This window comes from Pantherophis guttatus, chromosome 13 (genome assembly GCF_059756535.1).
Source record: "Pantherophis guttatus breed Tessera chromosome 13, ASM5975653v1, whole genome shotgun sequence".
Taxonomy (NCBI): Eukaryota; Metazoa; Chordata; class Lepidosauria; order Squamata; family Colubridae; genus Pantherophis; species Pantherophis guttatus.
This window is the reverse complement of record NC_142075.1, coordinates 3581802-3602592: the sequence shown is the minus strand read 5'-3', so window position 1 is coordinate 3602592 and position 20791 is coordinate 3581802. Positions and strand designations below refer to the sequence as shown.

At 44.6% G+C, this 20791-nt stretch overlaps 1 protein-coding gene across 2 annotated transcripts in view; it reads left to right on the top strand.

Annotated features, from left to right (window-relative positions):
- CORO2B (coronin 2B) overlaps positions 1 to 20791 on the top strand; it is a 92230-nt gene that overhangs the window by 39109 nt on the left and 32330 nt on the right. For both annotated transcript variants that reach the window (XM_034435490.3, XM_034435491.3), the window contains exon 2: positions 616 to 816. In XM_034435490.3, the coding sequence (XP_034291381.2) occupies positions 616 to 816 (201 nt within the window). The remainder of the gene's footprint in view (positions 1 to 615; positions 817 to 20791) is intronic.

Here is a 20791-nt window from a genome sequence, read left to right as displayed (position 1 = left end):
AATGTTATTATATAGTATTATTGTGATATTGAGGTTCATGACTGGACCTTTTCAAGTAGGTCATTTTGACTTTTTTTTTATAAAGAGAAGTGGAACATAAATATCAAAATACACTCAGAACTCCGAGTCTTCCTTTATGAGGGCCAGAGCTGCTGCCTTGGAGACAAGTCTGGAATTGCTTTGTTAGCTTTGGTTTCCTGCAGATACCCAGGAGTATTTGAGGCCCTTAAACCCCTTGAAGTGGCATTTTCCTAAATACTTATCTAAGGTGAGCAGGGACTTTGGGTTGAGACACTTCTGGTGGGTTGGAAGGATGTTTTTTCTCTTTGGGATGCTGTTTTTTATTGTTTTAAATTGCCAAAACTTCAATGTCAGGAGGGCAGGAATGTTCCTAGGTGGCCTCTTGCTTAACCCAACTGAAATGTCTCTGAACTCTGGATTTTCTGCCTGAGAGTTGTGGGAAACAGAATGTTTTGGCCCAAACTCACTGGTTCTTTTTATCTGTTTCGGTTGGAAGGTTTTCCTCCGGGGCTCTTCCATCCAAAGGAGAGTACAGTGGTGAGATTCTATTTGTACACAATAGCATTGCTCACACAACGTGTGTTTCCTTGGCAGATGTCATGGCGGCCACAATATCGCAGTTCCAAGTTTCGAAACGTCTACGGCAAAGTAGCCAATCGAGAGCACTGCTTTGATGGGATTCCAATTACCAGGAATGTCCATGACAACCATTTCTGTGCAGTTAATACCAGATTCCTTGCCATAGTAACGGAAAGTGCTGGTGGGGGCTCTTTCCTCGTCATTCCACTGGAACAAGTAAGTATTGCTAAAGTATTTTCATTATTGGAACAGAACCTGGTTCATCTCAGTTTTCAGTCTGGGGGAGAAATTACTTTTGTTTTACCTTCCGCAAATATTTTTTTGTGGAGGGGATGAAACATACGAAGTGGGGGTGGGCAGCACATAATAGCCAGCCGAGGCTAGTCCCTGCCTGAACGCTGGGCAAAAAACGCTGGGATGACGACTGTAGAGAAGATGTGGTGGAAAAGGGCCTTTCATAAAAGATCCCTTGATAAATTTCATTTTTCATTTCATTTTCATTTTATTAAATTTGTATACCGCCCTACTCCCGAAGGACTCAGGGCGGTGAACAGGCACGAAATAAAACACATAAATAAGAAAGTTAAAACATGATTAAAACCTAATTAAATAATTTTTGCCCGAGACAATTTAAAACTCCCAATAATTTAAAACAAATTAAAATTTGAGTTTAAAAATTTAAAAGAAGGGGAAAAATTAGGCCAGGCCGGCCTGCTGGAATAGGAGTGTCTTCAAAGCACGGCGGAAAGTGCGCAGATCCGGGATCCTCCGTATCTCCGGCGGGAGCTCGTTCCAGATAGGAGGTGCCCCCACAGAGAAGGCCCTCCCCCTGGGGGCCGCCAGTCAACACTGCTTGGCTGACGGCACCTGGAGGAGCCCCTCTCTATGAGAGCGTACCGGCCGGTGGGAGGCTGTTTGTGGTAGTAGGCGGTCCCGTAAGTAGCCAGGTCCTAAGCCATGGAGCGCTCTAAAGGTGGTAACCAAAACCTTGAAGCGCACCCGGAAGACCACCTGGAGCCAGTGCAGCTCGCACAGGAGAGGTGTCACACGGGAGCGCCATGTTGCTCCCATAACCACCCGCGCGGCCGCACTCTGCGCCAGTTGGAGCCTCCGGGTGCTCCTCAAGGGGAGCCCCATGTAGAGAGCGTTACAATAGTCCAGGCGGGAGGTAACGAGGGCATGAGTGACTGTGTGTAGGGAGTCCCGATCCAGAAAGGGACGCAACTGGCGGATTAGGCGAACCTGATGAAAGATCCTCCCGGTCACGGCCGTCAAGTGCTCTTCTAAAGACAGCCGTGAGTCCAGGAGGATGCCCAAGTTGCGAGCCCTCTCCGTGGGGGCCAGCGATTCACCCCCAATAGTCAGCGATGGCATCAACTGACTATATCGGGACGTCGGAAACCACAGCCACTCGGTCTTGGATGGGTTGAGCCTGAGCCTGTTCCTCCCCATCCAGATCCGCACGGCCTCCAGGCACCGGGACATCACTTCAAATCAGCAGTTTGCAGTGTGATGTTCTTCAGGTCACTTTAAGCAGCTACTCATGTCCCAGAATAGTCAGAGAATGATTGTCAATATAACATAACTTATCCTTGGTCACTTAGCAACTGTTAGAAGTTACAATGGATTTCCAAAAGCTACTTATGACCCGATTCCAAAGTTATAACATCCAGAAAAAAACACACTTTCAAGCACCTGGAACAGCCCCTATCTCAAATACAGGGTAACCTTCGACTGCACTGCAGGGATTAACATGAATAAGATCTGGAAAAGCAGAGATATTGGTATAAATACAAAAAGCAGGCTAGTTAGAGCAACAGTCTTCCCTATAATGATGTATGGGGGTGTGAAAGTTGGACACTAAGTGTAGTGACCCAGGCCCAAGTAGGTAGTAATCGACGCAAACAGTTTGAAAACAAACAGACTTTATTAGAACAGGCAAGAGAATTAACTCATTCTCAGCGTAGTCCGAACTAAATCAAACAAAGTCTTCATAAAGTCTTATCAGCAACCTTGGTATAATTAGGCAAGCTGCCAAAGGCTTCTCTTGGCAAAAGTTCAGAAGCAGAGGACACCGAGCAAGATAAGAACCAAGTTTATCAACGCTGTTTTCCAACAAAGAGCCCAAGAGCTGTTGCTGGTCTTTTAAGCCTTATGGGAGGGGCCAATCATCTCTTGGCCCTACTCCCGAGTCATCCTCTTTGCTTTAGTTGCTCCTGCCTTCTGGCAGCTCTTCTCATACATGCACTAGGAACAGGCTCCTCCTGTTCCTCTGCCTCTCTACTGTCAGCCTCTGGAAGCTCTGGAGTCCGCACATCACTCCCTGATGGCCCTGACCCCATCTCTGCCTCCAACGCAGAGCCCTCATCCGGGCCTTCCCCAGCCTCCAGGACTGGCCCATGTTCTTCCTCAGCCTCATTGCTGTCCAACTCCACTGCCAGCTCCGCAGACTGCTGGCAGACCACAACACTAAGAATGGCTGATCCAAGAAGAATTGACGCTTTTGAACTGTGGTGCTGGGGTAAATTACTGCATATACCATGGACAGACAGAGTAACTAATGGAGAGGTGTTAAATCATATAAAACCATAAATATCACCAAAAACTAAAATTGTAAGACTAGGTTTGGTTTACTTTGGCTGTGTCATGCGTGGAAATTCATTGCAGAAGGCAACGATGCTAGGAACAGTTGGTGGAACAAGATGATGGAGCAAAGAAAGAACTCACTGGCTTGATCCCATCAGATCTGATGCAAAGATAAACATCCAGCAGCTGAAAGAAGCTGTGCTTGACATGATAGCGTCATGGAGAGCACTTGCCTTTAAAGAGTTGGACACGACTAAATGGTTAAAAACAACAAAGTGATGCTGGACTGAGTTGGCTTGACCTTCCCCTATCTCCATGCTATGTGGAGTATAGGATTTGTAGTCCTACACCTTGGAGGGCCAGGCCATTTGTGGGCACCAACTCTATATCTCAGCTGCCAGATTCTATGCCTGCAATTTTATGCAAATCATGGCAGGTAAATATTTAGCCCAGTGGTAAAATCCATTTTTTTTTACTACCAGTTCTGTGGGTGTGGCTTGGTGGGCGTGGCAGGGGAAGGATACTGCAAAATCTCCATTCCCACCCCACTCCAGGGGAAGGATACTGCAAAATTTATTTATTTATTTATTTATTTGTTTAAATTTCTATACCGCCCTTCTCCAAATAGGACTCAGGGCGGTGCACAGCCTAAGTAAAAACAAAACATACAAAATTTAAAAAACAGTATTAAAATAATTAGATATTCTGGCCGTAAATTAAAACAACCCAATTTAAAACCAATTTAAAATTTAGCTCAAGCCAGCCCAGCTAGTTGAAATAAATAAGTTTTCAGGGCCCGACGAAAAATCCGGAGGTCTGTTATTATACGTAACTCCGGGGGAAGGTTATTCCAGAGGGTGGGCGCCGTCACAGAGAAGGCTCTCCCCCTGGGGGTCGCCAGCCGACATTGTCTGGCGGACGGCACCCTGAGGAGGCCCACTCTGTGCGAGCGTACTGGCCCATCCCCATTCCCTCCCACTCCTGGGGGAAGGATATTGCGAAATCTCAATTCCCACCCCACTCTGGGGCCAGCCAGAGGTAGCATTTGCCAGTTCTCTGAACTACTCAAAATTTCCACTCCTGATTCTCCAGAACCTGTCAGAACCTGCTGGATTTCACCCCTGATTTAGCCCTTCTTGATAAGATGGAGAAAATAACCACTGACCATTATGACTGTCTCCTTTGCATTAAAAACTGAGGGAGGAAAAGCTGTTTCTGAAAAGCAGTTGGGGAAAGTGACCCATGTCTTTAGGCCTTTTCATAATTAATGGGCGAATTGGGAAAGTAAAATGAGTTTATCTCCTTTGCAATCAACTGAAGCCTCTTGAAGTGAGCAGCTTTCTAATTAATATGCTTCTATATTTAGCAGAAATAAATTAAGGTAACCTAGAAACTACTGAAAAGAACAGATTAAACTCAGAAATCTAACTTCCTTGACATTATGTTCTTACTGGCTTTTATGAAAATGACTCCCTCATTATGATCCCCCCCCCTCAACAATATTTCTTTCTCTTGTGGGAATATGTTCTTCTGCCAAGAGATCAAAAATCTTAGCTACTTACAGTATATATATATATATATATTTTAAAAAATCCCAGCTTCCATGTACTTAATCAGGAGCCAAAAAACACCCACTCAGCACACTGCAAGCCAACTACAGAGATATTTTAAAAAGAAAAACTCCTGCAAGAAACTCTTAAAAATGTGCCCAAGAGCTGCCAGTTCCTCCGCAAAGGCAGGGTCAGACAAGGATGAGGGCAAAGAACCCACTGCAAATCCTCCCGCACACAAGGATTTTGGCCTCAATTGGGCCAGGACATGGGGCGGCCTGTCAGCAGGCAGAGCCCATGCAGTATTTGGGGAAAGATTTTCTTTCTTTGGAAAAATATATGCCCACATCTTATCTACCCTCTTTCTTTCTTTCTTTCTTTCTTTCTTTCTTTCTTTCTTTCTTTCTTTCTTTCTTTCTTTCTTTCTTTCTTTCTTTCTCTCTCTCTCTTTCCTTCCTTCCTTCCTTCCTTTCATCTATCTGTCATTATCTCTTCATCCATCACCTATCAGCCAGAGTTCATGTGTTTGTTTAAACTCAATGCAACCCTCAATAGAAGCTGGCCGCTAATTTCTATTTGCTCCAGGGAGAAGCATGGTTGAATGGCAACTTGGCACAATGGATTCCTTAGACACAAAGTCACCTAAGATCTGTCCCACAGAAAGAGAGAGGGTCAAAATGTCCAGGCCCTTCATTCAAGCTGTGCCTGGGGCTACTGGCTCAGAAAAAAAATGATACTTTTGTCTCAGAGAAAGCAGCAGGAAGGAAGACAGACAGATAACAGACAATCTTGTAGTTGTCTGGAAGGGCTTTGATTTGGCACAGGCTGGGCTGCCTGTTACTAACTTGAAAGTGAAGTCTCAGGGATTAGATGAAGCTCTGTTCTACCAGGAGGGGTTTGTCCACAAAAGCCAGGATTAGTATCCCTAAGTGCTGACAAGAAGATCCAAAGGGAACAAGATGGCGGGGTGGCTAAGATCAATTTCCTTCCTTCTAGAATATTAATCTGAACCAAACAGGCTGAGCAATTAAAACGCTGAACATACTTCTCTCCATCTGCAGTCAGTTCAATTACAGGAAACTTTCATCTGGGGAACCAACTGATGAATTCATTGGCAAATGGAACAGTTCTTGGTGTTTGGGAAAGAAATGGCATGCAAGAATTCAGAATAGTTCTGCGGTTGGTATAACAGAACAGCTTGCTGGTCCCTCACCATCCTGCCAACGCAGAGGGCATTAGAGAGCACAGGGTTTGCATTCATGGAACCTCAACTCAATCCATGAGGCCTCCAGTGAAAACAGAAGCAAAATCCTGGGTTGGATTCTCACAGGTGCTCCCTTCTCTGTGAAGACAGCCATGTTTAGGACACAATAACCAGCAATGAAGTTCAGTGTCTGTTGTGGAACAAGGGGTAAAGGAACGAGTGGTATGATAAAATATTTTGGGGCTATAGCACATGCAAGCCTCTTTCAGTCAAGAGAATCGTCATAAAAACAGACAGAAAAATAGAATATACATACATACATACATACATACATACGTGTGTGTGTGTGTGTGTGTGTGTGTGTGTGTCAAACTAAACAAAAAGAGAACAGAAAGTGCAAGAAAATAGAAGAGAAGGAAAAGTAGGAATAAAGAAAAAAGAAATATATACAGAAATGATCTCCAACCTTCCACACAACTATAAACAAATATTGTAAAGAGTGACTAGTCATCTCTTTACAATATTTATCTCTTCACCTCATATCAAATAAACCAACTTTATATTCCTTCCTTTTACTTAATGTTTATTCATTCAGATATTGAAGATTTGATTTCATTACTTCATTTAGCTGTTTAAGACTTTAACAATCTTCTTTTATAAAGCCAACAGGAAAATTGTCCAGGTCACTCTGTTGGTTTATCACCTTTTGAATTTTAAATCAACAATCAATTTCTTCTGCAGAGCCAGTGAAAGATCCTTTTCCAGGACATCTCTTGGTCTGTCAATTTCTGAAATCTACTTTCAATGCCAATTCTATCTTGTCAGATACCATTTGTTCTACATCTGTCACTTCTTCAAAAACATATTTTGGACCCAGTCTATCCATAGAAGCAAATATCATTATTGATATTATGTCTACTATTTTCTGATTCAATTCTCCAAAATTTTGTTTCAGTAATTTTATTGTTATAAAGTTTTGCATCAATTTAAAGCTTTCTTCTACCTATAAACTTTAGTCAAGAGAGGGAGGGAAAGACCTTAGCCTTTCACCCAAGATTTGTCCTTCAGTCCTTGTTTAGAAGAAGAGACAGGGAGCAATTTTGGAGTTTCCTGCCTCAAGCCCAGAATTACAACCTCAAGAAATTTATTTATTTAGTCCGCTGCGCCACCAATGTTGTGCAAATCCTGATCTACAGCAGTAGCTTTGTGACAGTGCAGTCTTACAGTATGTACAAGGAAGGCTCTAATGAGACACAACCTCCTAAAACCACATAGAGATATAAAAGTGAATGTGTTGGGAAAGGAAATAAAGGGAAATAAGAGAAGGCAGCAATATGACGGACACGTTTCCAGATAAATTCAATACCTTCAGAACTTGGCAAACCTGTCACGCATCAAGTCATGTATTAACTGAATAAAGTCAGCATAGGCTCATTGCAGAGAAAATCTTTGGAGGGAGATTTGGGGTTTGTGCTTGGATGGTCAGAGGCAAACCTTTCTCATCCCTCCTCCTGGCCAGGTTCTGATTTGTTCTTGGTCTGAGCATTTATCTTCAGTGTTTGCTGAATGTGCTGGCAACCTCTTTGGCGAATCTGATGGCCGCTTCGTCTGCTCGACGGCGATGCTCCTTCTATGACGTCCAGCAAAACCCATAATCCTATTGACCCATTATGGAATTACAAAAGGCTTCTGACTTCTTCCATGTTTCCCTTTGATTAAATACGGTTGCATAGGAGAGGCTCTCTTTGGAAACCTCTCTGCCTGGGAACAGTTTGCCAGATGCTTTAGGGCAGGTCTCTCCAACCTCGGCAACTTTAAGACTTCAACTCCCAGAATTCCTCAGCCAGCTTTGAAGGAGTTGAAGTCCACAAGTTGCCAAGGTTGGAGACCCCGCTTTAGGGGACTTTCTCATGCCATAACAAAACAGTCCCCTAAAATGTGCCTCCTGAGCCTGTGTCCTTTTGGAGAGCAGTTATTTTCCTGTGATTCCCAGTCATCTTTCAAGATCTGGAGAGCTGGGTCATACTAGGAGAGACTTTTTTTGGGGGGGAGGGGGTCCAAACTATCCAAAGATTTCCTGCTCACCTCTCTCATCCATTCTAAGGGTAAGAGTTTGGGGGCCAACTGGATCTGCCATCTTTGGTTCTGAATGGGGTTGCACTTTCCCAGACTGACCTGGTGCTCAATCTGGAAGTCCTTCTGGACTCACAACTCTTTCTCAAAGAACAGGTAGCGGTTGTAGCCAGAAGGGTCTTTGCCTTCAGGTTATGCACCACTTGCACCCATTCCTAGATCAGGAGGCTCTGTGCTTAGTCACTCATGCCCTGGTCACTTGATGTGTATATCACTTGATCCATTGTATGGATTACTGCAATGCACTCTACATGGAGCTCCCTTTGAAAAGTATTCAAAAGCTTAATTTTGTGCAAAATTTAGCAATGCCAGCAGTTGTATGCACACTGAGATCTGCGTGCATTACACTTTGTTCCATGAGCTGCCTTGGTTACCAGTTTGATTTGTTTCCAATTCAAGATGCTGGTAATAAGCTATAAAGTCCTATGTGGGCTTGGTTTGGTTATTCGAGCAACTGTTTCTCCCTAGTGACATCTACTCACCATGCCAGGCTGAGCAGAAGAAGCTTGCTGCAGGTATTGTCCTATCCAGGGCCTAGATCATCTGTTTCATCCATGGTTCTCCTCAGCTGCAGAGCGATCACCTTCTCAATAATCTTATGCAAAAGAGAAGGTTGGAGAGTGGTAAATAGTTACTGAAGACTGTTAGTCCAAAGGCAGCCTCTGGAGGAGGAGGAGGAGGAGGAGCACACCACCTCTTTCCAGACTGGAGGCACCATCTCCTCCATCAAAAAGGCGGACACTACTGCATTGTCATGGAATGTGCACCAGCAGGAGTAGAGATCTTTGGCAACCCAAAGCTTTCCCAGAGAGACGCCTGGATTAAGAGACTATGCAGTCCAGAACTGGGGGGGGGGGTGTTAGAGTGAGGGAAGAAATTCAGGGTAGCCACACCCTAGAATCTCTCAGGACCATATTGGTTGGAAACACACAAAAGAGGCCTTCATCCTGCAACAGATAGAAAATGGCTAAGATGATGATGATGATGATATGATAATGATGATGATGAAGAAGTAGTAGAAGAAGAATCTTGCAGAAGGGTTTGTTCCCCCTTAGCAACCACTGTACTATTTCTTTATTTGTCTATTAGATTTACAGGTAGTCCTTGACGTACGACCACAATTGAGCCCCAAAATTCTGTTGTTAGGTGAGACATTTGTTAAGTGAGTTTTGCCTCAATTTACGACCTTTCTTGCCACAGTTGTTAAGTGAATCACTGGAGTTGATAAATTAGTAACCCGTTGTTAAGTGAATTTGGCTTCCCCATTGATTTTGCTCGTGAGAAGGTCACAAAATGAGATCACTTGATCTCGGGACACAGCCACCTCTCAGGATATATCTAGTAGATTAGAAAGTTACAACTTTAGTTTGGCAAAATTCTGTCCCTTGGGTGTAAGCAAATGAAGGATTGAGCTCAACTGGATTTCGCTGTGTTGTTGCTGGGCTTGGGCCTGATAGGCATGGAACCCAACCAGGGGTCCCCTCCCTGATCGTTTTCCTTATTGGTGGGCCCTGTAGGCAGCAGAAGAAAACCAGGATACCTGCTTAAGTCAGTGTTGCTCTCAGAGCTAATATCAGTATTTAGAGAGCACCATTTTCTCCTAGATATATTTCAGGAGCCTGGCTAGAATTAACAAATTCCCACTAGCTCCTTCTGGGATCCAGAATTGATTCTTCCCCCCCCCTTTTTTTTTTTTAAATATACATCAATATCAATACATGAACAGTGTGGCCTCTGGGTATAGTTCATTTTGATACAAATAGCAATAATAATAACAATATTTGTTACATTAATCAAACTTATATAATTCTAGTATTAATATACATGTTTGTTCTAGAGTAGTTATTCAATATTCCAATGTTCCATTTTAATACCAATGATATTATTAAGCATACATAGTGATACCATCTTTCAACCTTTAATCTAGTTATTACTTATATTATCTTATATAAAAATTATATCTGCTAATATTCCCCCTATTTCTTAGTTCTACCTCTATTCTAGCTTTTAGTCAGGCCACCATTACTAATCCTAGTGTTAATACACATGATTATCTCAAGACATGGTCCTTCATTATTTGGTTATTCAAAGTCTCAGTATGCCATTCTATTACCAATCATCCTATTATTTAATCATACCTAATAGTACCATCTTTCAACCTCCAATCTTTCTATCTAACTATTGCTTTATATAAAGGTTTGTATTCTTATTTCTACCTCTATTCTGGTTTTTAATCAGACTATAATTATATTAGGGAAAAAAAGAAAGAAACAAAATCCTTTCTATCCATCATCTCTTGCCTATTTTAATACTTCAATCCTTATTTGTTTTTTAGCTTGCCTCCCATACTCCTCTCTTGGATGTTCGTCTCTATCAGCATCTGTATCTTCACCATTCAGTCTGAATATTTCTCCCATCTCTATCCTCCTAAGCTGCCAGGTCTCCAGAGTGTCCACCCACACACCTATCTCCCTTTCAAAACTTTCTTCCACCTTATCTGATTCCATTTTTAAATCTCTTAAGGTACTTTTCCCTTGGTTTATTTCATCAGTCATTATTATCTTTATCGTCTTCTCCTTCTCATCTTCTTGCTTTAATTGTTGGTTTGTCTGTTCTATCTTTTCCTCCATTCTTTCTGCTGTCTCCTCTCTTCCTGGACTCTTTGATCTTCATTCATTATCAGTTGTAGGATATTTTCTATTTTCCAATTTATGCCTTGCAATAGGTTCTTTATCTCTCTGTGATTCTTTGTCATAGTGTCTGTAATGCTTGGAAACATCAATGCCATTTCTTTTGAAATCTCACTTATTTCCCCCTGGTGGAGCATCTTGTCTTATTTTAATAAGTCCTGCTCTTACTCAATAGTCCAAAAACAAAATATTCAAGTCTAATGTTGCTCCTCAGAAAGTTCAATAATCATAGTTCTTTACATCTCAGGATTATTAATCAGTTCCATTTAAATAATCCAGGCAGCTTTCCAAAAATCAAAAGTCACTTTACTTAAGAGTCTTCTTTATTCTCACAATAGAGTCTCCAGTAATCATAAAGAAAATAGTTATAGAACAGTAAATATCACCACAGTCCTCCAGATGAATGTTGTTTATTCCCAGGCTTGTAGGAGTATGGTCTATTTTCTGTTCACCAGTAAATGGTACCCTCAGCTTAGGTTTCAGCGTTGTTTCAAGTCTGATAAATTGTTAATCCAATTAGTTCAATTTATGGAAACAAAGTCAGCTATTCAAGTAGATCAGGGTGTCAAACTCGATTTCTTTGAGGGTTGCATCAGGGTTGTGTTTGACCTCGGGGAGCTGGGGTGGGTGTGGCTAGGGTGGGTGTGACCAGTTCAACATCACTCGTGTCGGGGGCACCTGTGGTGGCCAAAGCACTCTACCGGAGAAAATGGGCTCCCGAGCTCCATTTTCGGCTGTGATGGCCTCCTGCAACTGTCTGCCATCAAAAATGGAGCTGAGGGGGCTGCATGCAGCCCCCTCAACCTCCGTTTTCACTGGCAGAAGCACCGCGGGCTGGTTCTTCACTGTTTTCAGCATTTGAGTTTGGCACCCCTGAAGTAGATAGTTCCAGCATTTTATAATGCCTTTCCAAAACAACCCCTACCCAGTTTAAAAATCCAATTTTCTATGTTTTAGAAGATCTTTAGCTTTTCTTCCCTTAGTTCCTTTCTTTCGGGTCTAGTATTTTTCTCTCTATGGTTGTTCGCCGCTTTAAAAAATAGTTCTAAGAGTTTCTTTTCCTGGATTTTCTTCTTTTTTTTTTTCTTTTAAAGTTAGTGCCTAAATAAAAAAAGAATTTTCTCACCCAGCTCCAATCACTGTTCATCTACACTGCTCCTGCACATTTCTTTGTTGCCCTGCCTGTCACAGCTTCATGGCAGCCATGATGGCTGCCTCTTCTCCTCATCAAGGGAGAGAGGGAAGAAGCCCTGGGTTAAGCAGGAGAGTTGCAGCTCTCCACGACCTGCAGGGCACCTCTCTTTTTTTCACCACCCCTACAGAGTGGCTTTAGCTTCTTTCAGAGCCCTCCAACAGGGAGAACTCAACGCGGGAGTGTAGAGACCCGTTCCTCGCATCCGATCTTGCCGTGACGTCAGCCGGAAGTCCCAGAAGTGATTCTTAAGGTTGTGCAGTCTAGCAGGATCAGGTGCTCACCCATCACACCTTACAGGTAGAACATCACATTAGATCAAAACTTAAAAGAATGATTTGTCTGAGAAAACAGCAGCACCACCAAGAGTCTTGTGGCCCCAGACTAGAACTGTGTATTGATAAACTTTATAGCTCACAGTCCAGCCCATTCTGAATATCTGGATGTTTATACAATCTGACATGTGTGCTCTTAAAGGGGCCTCAAAAGAGTAACACAGATGCCCCCTGAGAATTATGTTCAAAATAAAATGAGACACCAGGCACAAAAAGGCCATGTTGCTCTTTAATAACAGAATAACAAAGTTGGAAGGGACCTTAGAGGTCTTCTAATCCAACCCCCTGCTCAAGCAGGAAACCCTAAACCACTTCAAACAAATGGCTGTCCAATCTCTTCTTAAAAGTCTCCAGTGATGAAGCACTCATAACTTCTGGAAACAAGCTGTTCCACTGAGTAATTGTTCTGACTATCAGGAAATTCCTCCTTATTTCTAGGTTGGATCTTTCTTTGATTAGTTCCATCCATGCTTCTGGTCCTGCCTTCTGGTGCTTTGGAAAATAGGTTGTCCCATTATGGCAGTCCCTTAGATATTGGAACACTACTGTCATGTCACCCTTAGTTCTTTTCTTTAGGCTAGCCATACCCGATTCCTGCAACTTTCTTCATATGTTTTAGCCTCCATCCCCCTCATCATCTTTGTTGCTCTTCTCTGCACTCTTTCCAGAGTCTCAGCATCTTATTTATATCATGGTGACCCGAACTGGATGCAATATTCCAGTCTTAAGGCATTATAAAGTGGTACTAATACTTCACATGATCTTCATTCTATCCTTGTCATGGTTCCCAGTAATGCTCCCAATCAGTTCAAGTTCCATAAATCCCCCATAAGCATAGCAACTAAGAAACGAAGCAGAGAAAAATATGGCTTCAGCTAGAGTTGTTTAGAGAGTTGACAATCCTTCTGTTAACACAGCCTAGGACTGCTTTGGCTTTTTTGGCATCTGCAGCACACTGCTGGCTCATATTTAAATGGTTGTCTACTAGGACTTCTAGATCCCTATCATAGTTACTACTGTTGAGCTACAGTAGGTACCACCTACTTTATACTTATGCATTTGTTTATTTCTTGTGTAAGTATAGAACCTTACTTTTTTCACCATTGAATTTCATTTTGTTGGATATGGCCCAGTGTTCAAGTCTGTTGAGATCTTTCAGGATCTTGAACCTATCTTCCAAAACACTGGCTATTCTTGAGGCTGTCAACATTCTAACTGACGAACCCAATCAAAGCAAGCAGGGCCGAGATGATCCAATCTCTGAATACAAAACTTTATTGAGTACATCATTTTGGCACTGATGAGGGCAAAACCACATCTAGTTAGTTCCCGCGCAAACCCTCATAATTAAAGTATTGATTCTCCCTCCTCCTATTAAAGTAGGTCACATTGTCCAATTGAGTCTCATTGTATTGTTATGAGAAAAAGGCTTTGGCTTTGGCAAACACCTGTCGGAGTGTCCTTGGCTCTCATGGCTGTCTTCTTGATGTCTGGAGCCTACATTCCATCTCACCGTTCCCTCCCCCCAGTTCGTTGGCAAGCTGAGAAGCGATAATAGTTGCAACAGCAAAAGTGTGGTTCGAACTTGACACCAAGTTTGGTGTCATCTACAAATGTGATGAGTTCCCCTCCTATTTCCTCATTTAAATCACTTATGAAGATGTTGAAGAGTATTGGGCCTGAGACAGAACCTTGCATGCTTCCTTCTACGACAACGTGGTTCCATTGAGGACTACATGTTGAATGTGGTTTGTCAGCCAGTTACAAATCCATCTGGTGGTGCTGCTGTCTATCTGACACTTTTTATCTCCCAAAGAAATAGATTGTGGTTGTCAAATGCCTTACTGAAGTCCAAGTATACGAGGTCCACAGCATTTTGCTAGTCCAGTCATTTAGTCTAGACACACAGGCACACACTGTATATATATAGAGAGAAGGCAGAATAGTCCCTTCTCAGTCATTTGAGTCACGGTGGGGGTGGGGGAGGGGATATGGCTTTTGTGCTGGCCTTGTTTTCTGCTCTGGCAGGATGGCATGACCTTTCCTGTGGGGCAGGGGCGTTTCCCCGATTCCCCTTCTGGCCTTGGGTCCTCTTACCCAACAACAGGGGATTGTTCTGCAGCTGCAAAAGAAATCTGTCTTGTCAATAAAGGTCTCGGCTGCTACAGCAGCTTTCTATATGAAGAAGGAAATAAATGGAGAAGAAATGCGCAGAGAACCTTTATTTCTAGTTTGAGATTATGAACATGATTTTGATCCAGAGGGTTGGATGACTTCAAAGTGCTGCCCCTTATAAAAGAGGGGCTGCCCATGGAGGTGAATGCATGTATTTCTTTGAGTGAACCAAAGGAAATGAATTCATCCTTAATTAACATTTTCCACAACAACTAAGGATCTTGGGGCAAAGGGGACAGCTATGACTGCCCAACTGAAGCCTCCCCCCTACCCCCCCCCCATGCATTGGCATCCACGATGCATATAAAAAGGGTTTGGAGCTTTGATCGCATAGATGCAGCGGCTATCGAGTTTCTCCTTTCAAAGTGACCCTGTGAGGTGGGCTGGCCCAAGAGAGAGCCTTGGCTCAGCATCGCCCAGCAGGCACATCTCCCCCATCCCAACCACAACATCATGCTGGCATCACGTCTGCTTTTGTGGGCTAGAATTCACCTAGCAAACAAAGGAGGCTACTGCTCTTGCCAGGCATTAATGAGGACAACAGGTCTCTACCAGTAACTCCTTTTCTCGTTTCAACTAGTAATGCTTTATCAGAATAGAGAATTAGCAGAGGTTGAAGGGACCTTGAAGGTCTTCTAGTCCACCCCCTTGCTCAAGCAGGAGACCCTATACCTGTGATGGTGAACCTATGGAAGTGGCACGCAGAGCCATCTCTCCGGGCACGCGAGCCGTCACCCATTGTTCTTCCAGGTTCCAGTGTGCTGGCCAGGTGGTCTTCACACACGCGGGAACACCGGAAGCCCACCACTGCTTCTCGGGCAATTAAGGCATTTTACCCCCAGTTTGATTTTACTTAGCGGTGCATGTGTGCAACTCCTCAAATTCAGCAAGGACCAGAGAAATTTGGGGCTCTAAGAAATGGAACGGCTCAGAGGCCACAAACCTCTCAGGATTCCTGTGTGGAGAGGCAAAAGCGAACAAAGCTGGAAGGAGGGAGACTCAGCCTCCTGTAGGATTAGAAGGCTTTGCCTAAAAAAAGACGTCCCAGGGATGTCTGAGGAAGCCAGTCTGAGATACTTCCTGAGGCACCATTTCCCTGGCTAGTGCTGGGGGGGAGGCTCCTGTCATTGCCGGTAAGGCTGGGAGGGTGGGAGGCCTCTTGTCTGGCTGATGCTTAGGAGAATTGTCCAAGCAAAAAGAAGTTAGATAGTGGTGGTAGACATGTTAGCCTTCCCCAAAATGGGGCCTCCCAGCAACAACCCTGGCCAGTGTTTTTCAACCTTGGCAACTTTAAGACGTGTGGACTTCAACTCCCGGAGTTCCCCCATCAGCATCGCTGACTGGAGAATTCTGGGAATTAAAGTCCACAAATCTGAAAGCTGCCAAGGTTGAGAAAGGCTGACCACACCTGGAATACTGCAACTGATTTTGGTCACCATACTACAAAAAACATGTTGAGACTTTGGAAAAAGTGCAGAGAAGAGCCTGGTGGCACAGCAGACTAAAGCACTGTTATTAACATCAGCTGCCTGCAATTACTGCAAGTTCAAATCTCACCAGGCTCAAGGTTGACTCAGCCTTCCATCCTTTCTAAGGTAGGTTAAATGAGGACCCAGTTTGTGGGGGCAATAAGCTGACTTTGTATAAACATACAAAAGTATGAAGGCTATTGCTTAACGCATTGTAAGCCGCCCTGAGTCTCCGGAGAAGGGCGGCATATAAATCAAATTTTTTAAAAAAAACAAAAAACAAAACTAAGATGATCAAAGGCCTGGAGACTAAAACCACATGAAAACGGCTGCAGGAATTGGGTATGGCCAGTCTAAAGAAAAGAAGAAATGGGGTGACATGATAGCAGTATTCCAGTATTTGAGGGGCGGCCACAAAGAAGAGAGGGTCCAATTATTCTCCAAAGCACCTGAAGGCAGGACAAGAAGCAATGGGTGGAAACTAACCAAGGAGAGAAGCAACCTGGAATTAAGGAGAAACTTCCTAACAGGAAGATAATAAACCAGTGGAACAACTTGCCTCCAGAAATTGTGGGCGCTCCATCACTGGAGATTTTTAAGAAGAGAGTAGACAGCCACTTGTCTAAAATGGTATAGGACCAGGTTCTCGTCCTTGAGCAGGGGGCTGGACTAGAAGACCTCCAAGGTCCTATTCTGTTCCATTCCATTCCATTCCATTCCATTCTATTCTATTCTTCTGGGCCTGAGGATGGGGCAGCACTAGAGGTACACATTTATGTCTTTTTTCCCTTGCAGAACAGGAGTGAATGAAAAGGATTCGTTAATTCATTGTGTAATTGTTGTTGTTGTCTTCCCCCCGGACTTTCTTTTGGATTAGATAGTCTGAGTTTTAATTATTTTTATTGTTGCATTCTGCAAGCCAGAGCTGTACAGATTGAGGTGGCCTGTCAGTCTAACGAATGAGGACTTTTGAGGAATCGAGAGGGAGGGGAGGCCCCAGGGGTGAAATTCAGCCGGTTCTATCTGGCTCGGGCAAACCGGTAGTGGTGGCTGCGGGAGGCTCTGCCCACCTCCACGGATGTCATGATGTCGCTTTTTTGCGACATTTTAAGCCTCTGCTCATGCGCAGAAGGCTTTGCACATGCACGGACAATGCAGCATGCACACATTTGCAAACTGATTGGGAAGGCAAGTGAATTTCACCCCTGGTAGGCCCCATTTTTCTCCCCATGGATATAAGTATTTCTCCAAACTATGGGAACAGGAAGGGATAAACTCCCCCCTTCCCCCAGTGCAAAAGCCTGGGTGCCTATCAGCGTGGCATTTTCGGCATTTTCACCCATTTCGCCCAGAGGCTCTATGCAGAAAAGCCAGCTCCCTCCCTGATACGCTCTTCAGTTTTTAGCACATTGATGAGAAATAGTTCTGTGATTTCACACTATTGATTGGAAAAAAACCACTGAAGCGGAAGCAGGCTAAGCTCACTCTATCCCCTCCCCCCCCATTGAAAGCCAATTTCCTGCAAACCCCACTGACCATTTTGATGGTGTCACCACATCGTCTCCCACCCCCTGCCCAAAAAGAAAGCCACCGAACGGCTGACCCTCCCTGCCCCCAGCCTGCCTCTCTCGGCCCATTTCACCGAATGCTTTTGGAGGCCCTGGAAAGGCGTTCTTCTTTTCAGGGCTCGGCCAGGGATGATGGTGGCAGTGAGACCCCCACAGAGTTTGGCCTTCTAAAGGGGAAAATGTCCATTTTGACAGAGAACAGTGTGAGCTAAGAAGAGGACCCAGCCCTGAGGTGACTCTGCAGGTGTGGGGAGAGGACGGCTCGTGTCCTCTGACTAGTAAATCCTCCATCCTTCAGGCTGAATACAGGAAGCCAGGGAGTGAAGAAGCCAAGGCATCTTCTCAGAAAACTGAGGACAGGAACCTTGGCTGGACATTTCCACACAGCCACCAGCTTCAACATCCACTTGCAGGGCACCAGGCCAAATTGGTGCTCCTTTTTCCTATCTTGTCAGCCGGGGCTCTCTCTAGCTGTGTGTGCATCTGGGGAGACACGCACAAAAAACAGCCAGCCGGGTGCATTTGCTTGCTATGGTTTCTTCTGGTAGCGCGGAAAAAAGATTCAAAACCTGGACTGGCTACAGTGAGGGAGGGGTTAGGGTGGCATCTGCAGAAGATCTGCCCTGGGGAGGCCTCAAAACAGAAGGCGGAAGAGGCAGGAATAGAGGGGAACAAGCCCCTTTGTGATGTTTTCCCCAGAACCTTTTAGCAGTAGATAATGTATTCTATAACCTCCGTTTAGTTGAATGGAGCCCTCAAGACCTTAAAAGCCAAACTAGGCACAAGTGTTGTGTGAATGCACCAAATGAAACTTACATATATTGAAATAGTTGGCAGCCATAGGAAGAGAAGTTTTAAAAAGGGAGCTCTGCTTGTTGCAATAGGGCCGTTCCTGAAATGCAAATAACATGTTTTGGAGCTATCAGGAGATTGGCAAGGCAAGAATAGTTAAATTCCACCCCTTTCCTTCCCTTCCCTTCCCTGCTCAGCCTCTGCTCCACTGCTGTTTGCATAAGCAGACTTGGCTTCGTCCACATTGCAGAACTAAAGAGCTGGTATTTCCCGCAATCAGTGGCCGCTCTGAGTTTAAAGAACTGGCATCAAAGAAGCCATTCTCTTCCTCCTCCTCCTCCCCTTTCTCACGGCAAGAGGACTGGGGAGAGCTCCTCGGTTAGTGGCCTGTGGAAAAAGCCAGCCTCAGTTGCTGCCCTGGGAGGGGATGGGAGGGGGAGGGGGAGGGGTCCAGGACATTTCAAGTTGACAGCTCACAGGTGCAGGAATACCGGTAAGCTGTCACTTCAGGTGTCCCTGAACCTTCTGATCATCAGTAAGGTTGGTCAACCTCTGCCCCAAATAGTCCAAAGCAGTGATTCTCAACCTTGGCAGCTTTCAGATTTGGCTGGGGAATTCTGGGAGTTGAAGTCCACGTGTCTTAAAGTCACCAAGGTTGAGAAACACTGGTCCAGAGGATGGAGAAGTATAGAATGAATTTCCTACACACCTTCCAGCCCACCCCCCACCCACCCATCCCACGTCCATTGCAGTATTTTGGGTCAGAGTTTTACAGAAGATGGGTTAATAGTTTTGAGGCTGTTTCTGTCACTTAAGTTACCAGGAGAAACTGACAGAATCCAAATTGCTAAGTGGAAAATTGGCAAGAGGGTGCAGCCTCGGCATCCCTTGGAGTCTGCAAGATAGCACTAGCACATAGATTTATATACTGCTTCACAGTGCTTTTACAGCCCTCTCTAAGCGGTTTACAGAGTCAGCCTATCGCCCCCAACAATCTGGGTCCTCAGTTTACTCACCTCGGAAGGATGGAAGTCTGAGTCAACCTTGAGCTGGTGAGAATCGAACTGTTGGCAGAATTAGCCTGGAATACTGCATTCTATCCCCTGTGCCACCACAGCTCTTCTGAGATGGTCTTAGCCTGGGTAGAATGGCGTTTTGTGGGGAGGTTCCTCTGTAGGGCAGCCAGCAGGGGCAAGCGGGGCCCTCATTAGCATGAGCTGCTGATAGGTGCCCCATCAGCAGGGTCTTCCTCAGGGATAGCAGCGCATGGGAGGCCAGAGATGTGCTTCCGTGGGCAGAGTGAAGGGTGCTCAGTCCTGCTGCCCAAGGCTAAAAGGCCCTGCAGAGCAACTCCCGAAGGTGATGGTGGGGAGGATCTCCATGTCAGCCAGTCAGGGTGGAGGCTTTGCCTATGGCAAAATGACAGCCTGCACAGAATGGCTGCTGACAAGGCTCAAGAATTAACAGAGTAACAGAGTTGGAAGGGACCTTGGAGGTCTTCTAGTCCAGGGGTCTCCAACCTTGGCAACTTTAAGCCTGGTGGACTTCAACTCCCAGAATTCCCCAGCCAGCTTTGCAGGGAATTCTGGGAGTTGAAATCCTCCAGGCTAAAGTTGCCAAGGTTGGAGACCCCTGTTCTAGTCCAACTCCCTGCTCAAGCAGAAGACCCTGCACCACTTCAGACAAAGGGTTATCCAACATCTTCTTAAAAACTTCCAGTGTTGGAGCATCCACAACTTCTGGAGGCAAGTCGTTCTACTTGTTAATTGTTCCCACTTTTCAGGAAATTTCTCCTTGGATCTACAGTAGGTTGCTTCTCTCCTTGATTAGTTTCCATCCATTGCTTCTTGTCCTGCTTTGCACTGTGGTGCTCCTCGGCAAAATATCCACCGCATTGTGTCTGAATGTCCATCAAGAGCTTATACCAGCCCAGTGTCTGATTTTTTCAACATAGGCCACCCTGTCCTTGAATGGCTGGGTGGGCTGGACATTAACATTTGAACCACTATAAGTCCATGTATTTGCCATATGCTAAATAAATAAATGTCCTGCTTTGTTTGACCTTTCGATTTACACCAGAGAATAATAAAATTCTCCCAACTAAAGAGTCTTTATTTTACAAAAAAAATCCATGCAGGATTTTAATGTTAGATGTGATTACAGGTAGTCTTCGAGTTAGGACCATAATGGAGGCTGCCCATCACGGTTGTAAGCAGCAGTGGTCATAAAGCAAGTCATCCACATGACCAACCCAATTGGACAATTTTTTGTGGTGGGGGTAAAGCGAATGCCATGGTTGTTAAGTCAATAATGCAGTCATTAAGTGAACCAATGGTCCATGTTTCATGCTGAAAACTGGAAGTAAATGCCAATTTTGGGCAAAACTATCATAAAATGCGGTCAGGGGACCGCAGGATGCTGCAACAGCCATAAATGCAAGGAGGTTGACCGTGGGGAAAGGAGAAGGAGAAAGGACAGGTAAGCCCAGCCACCCCAC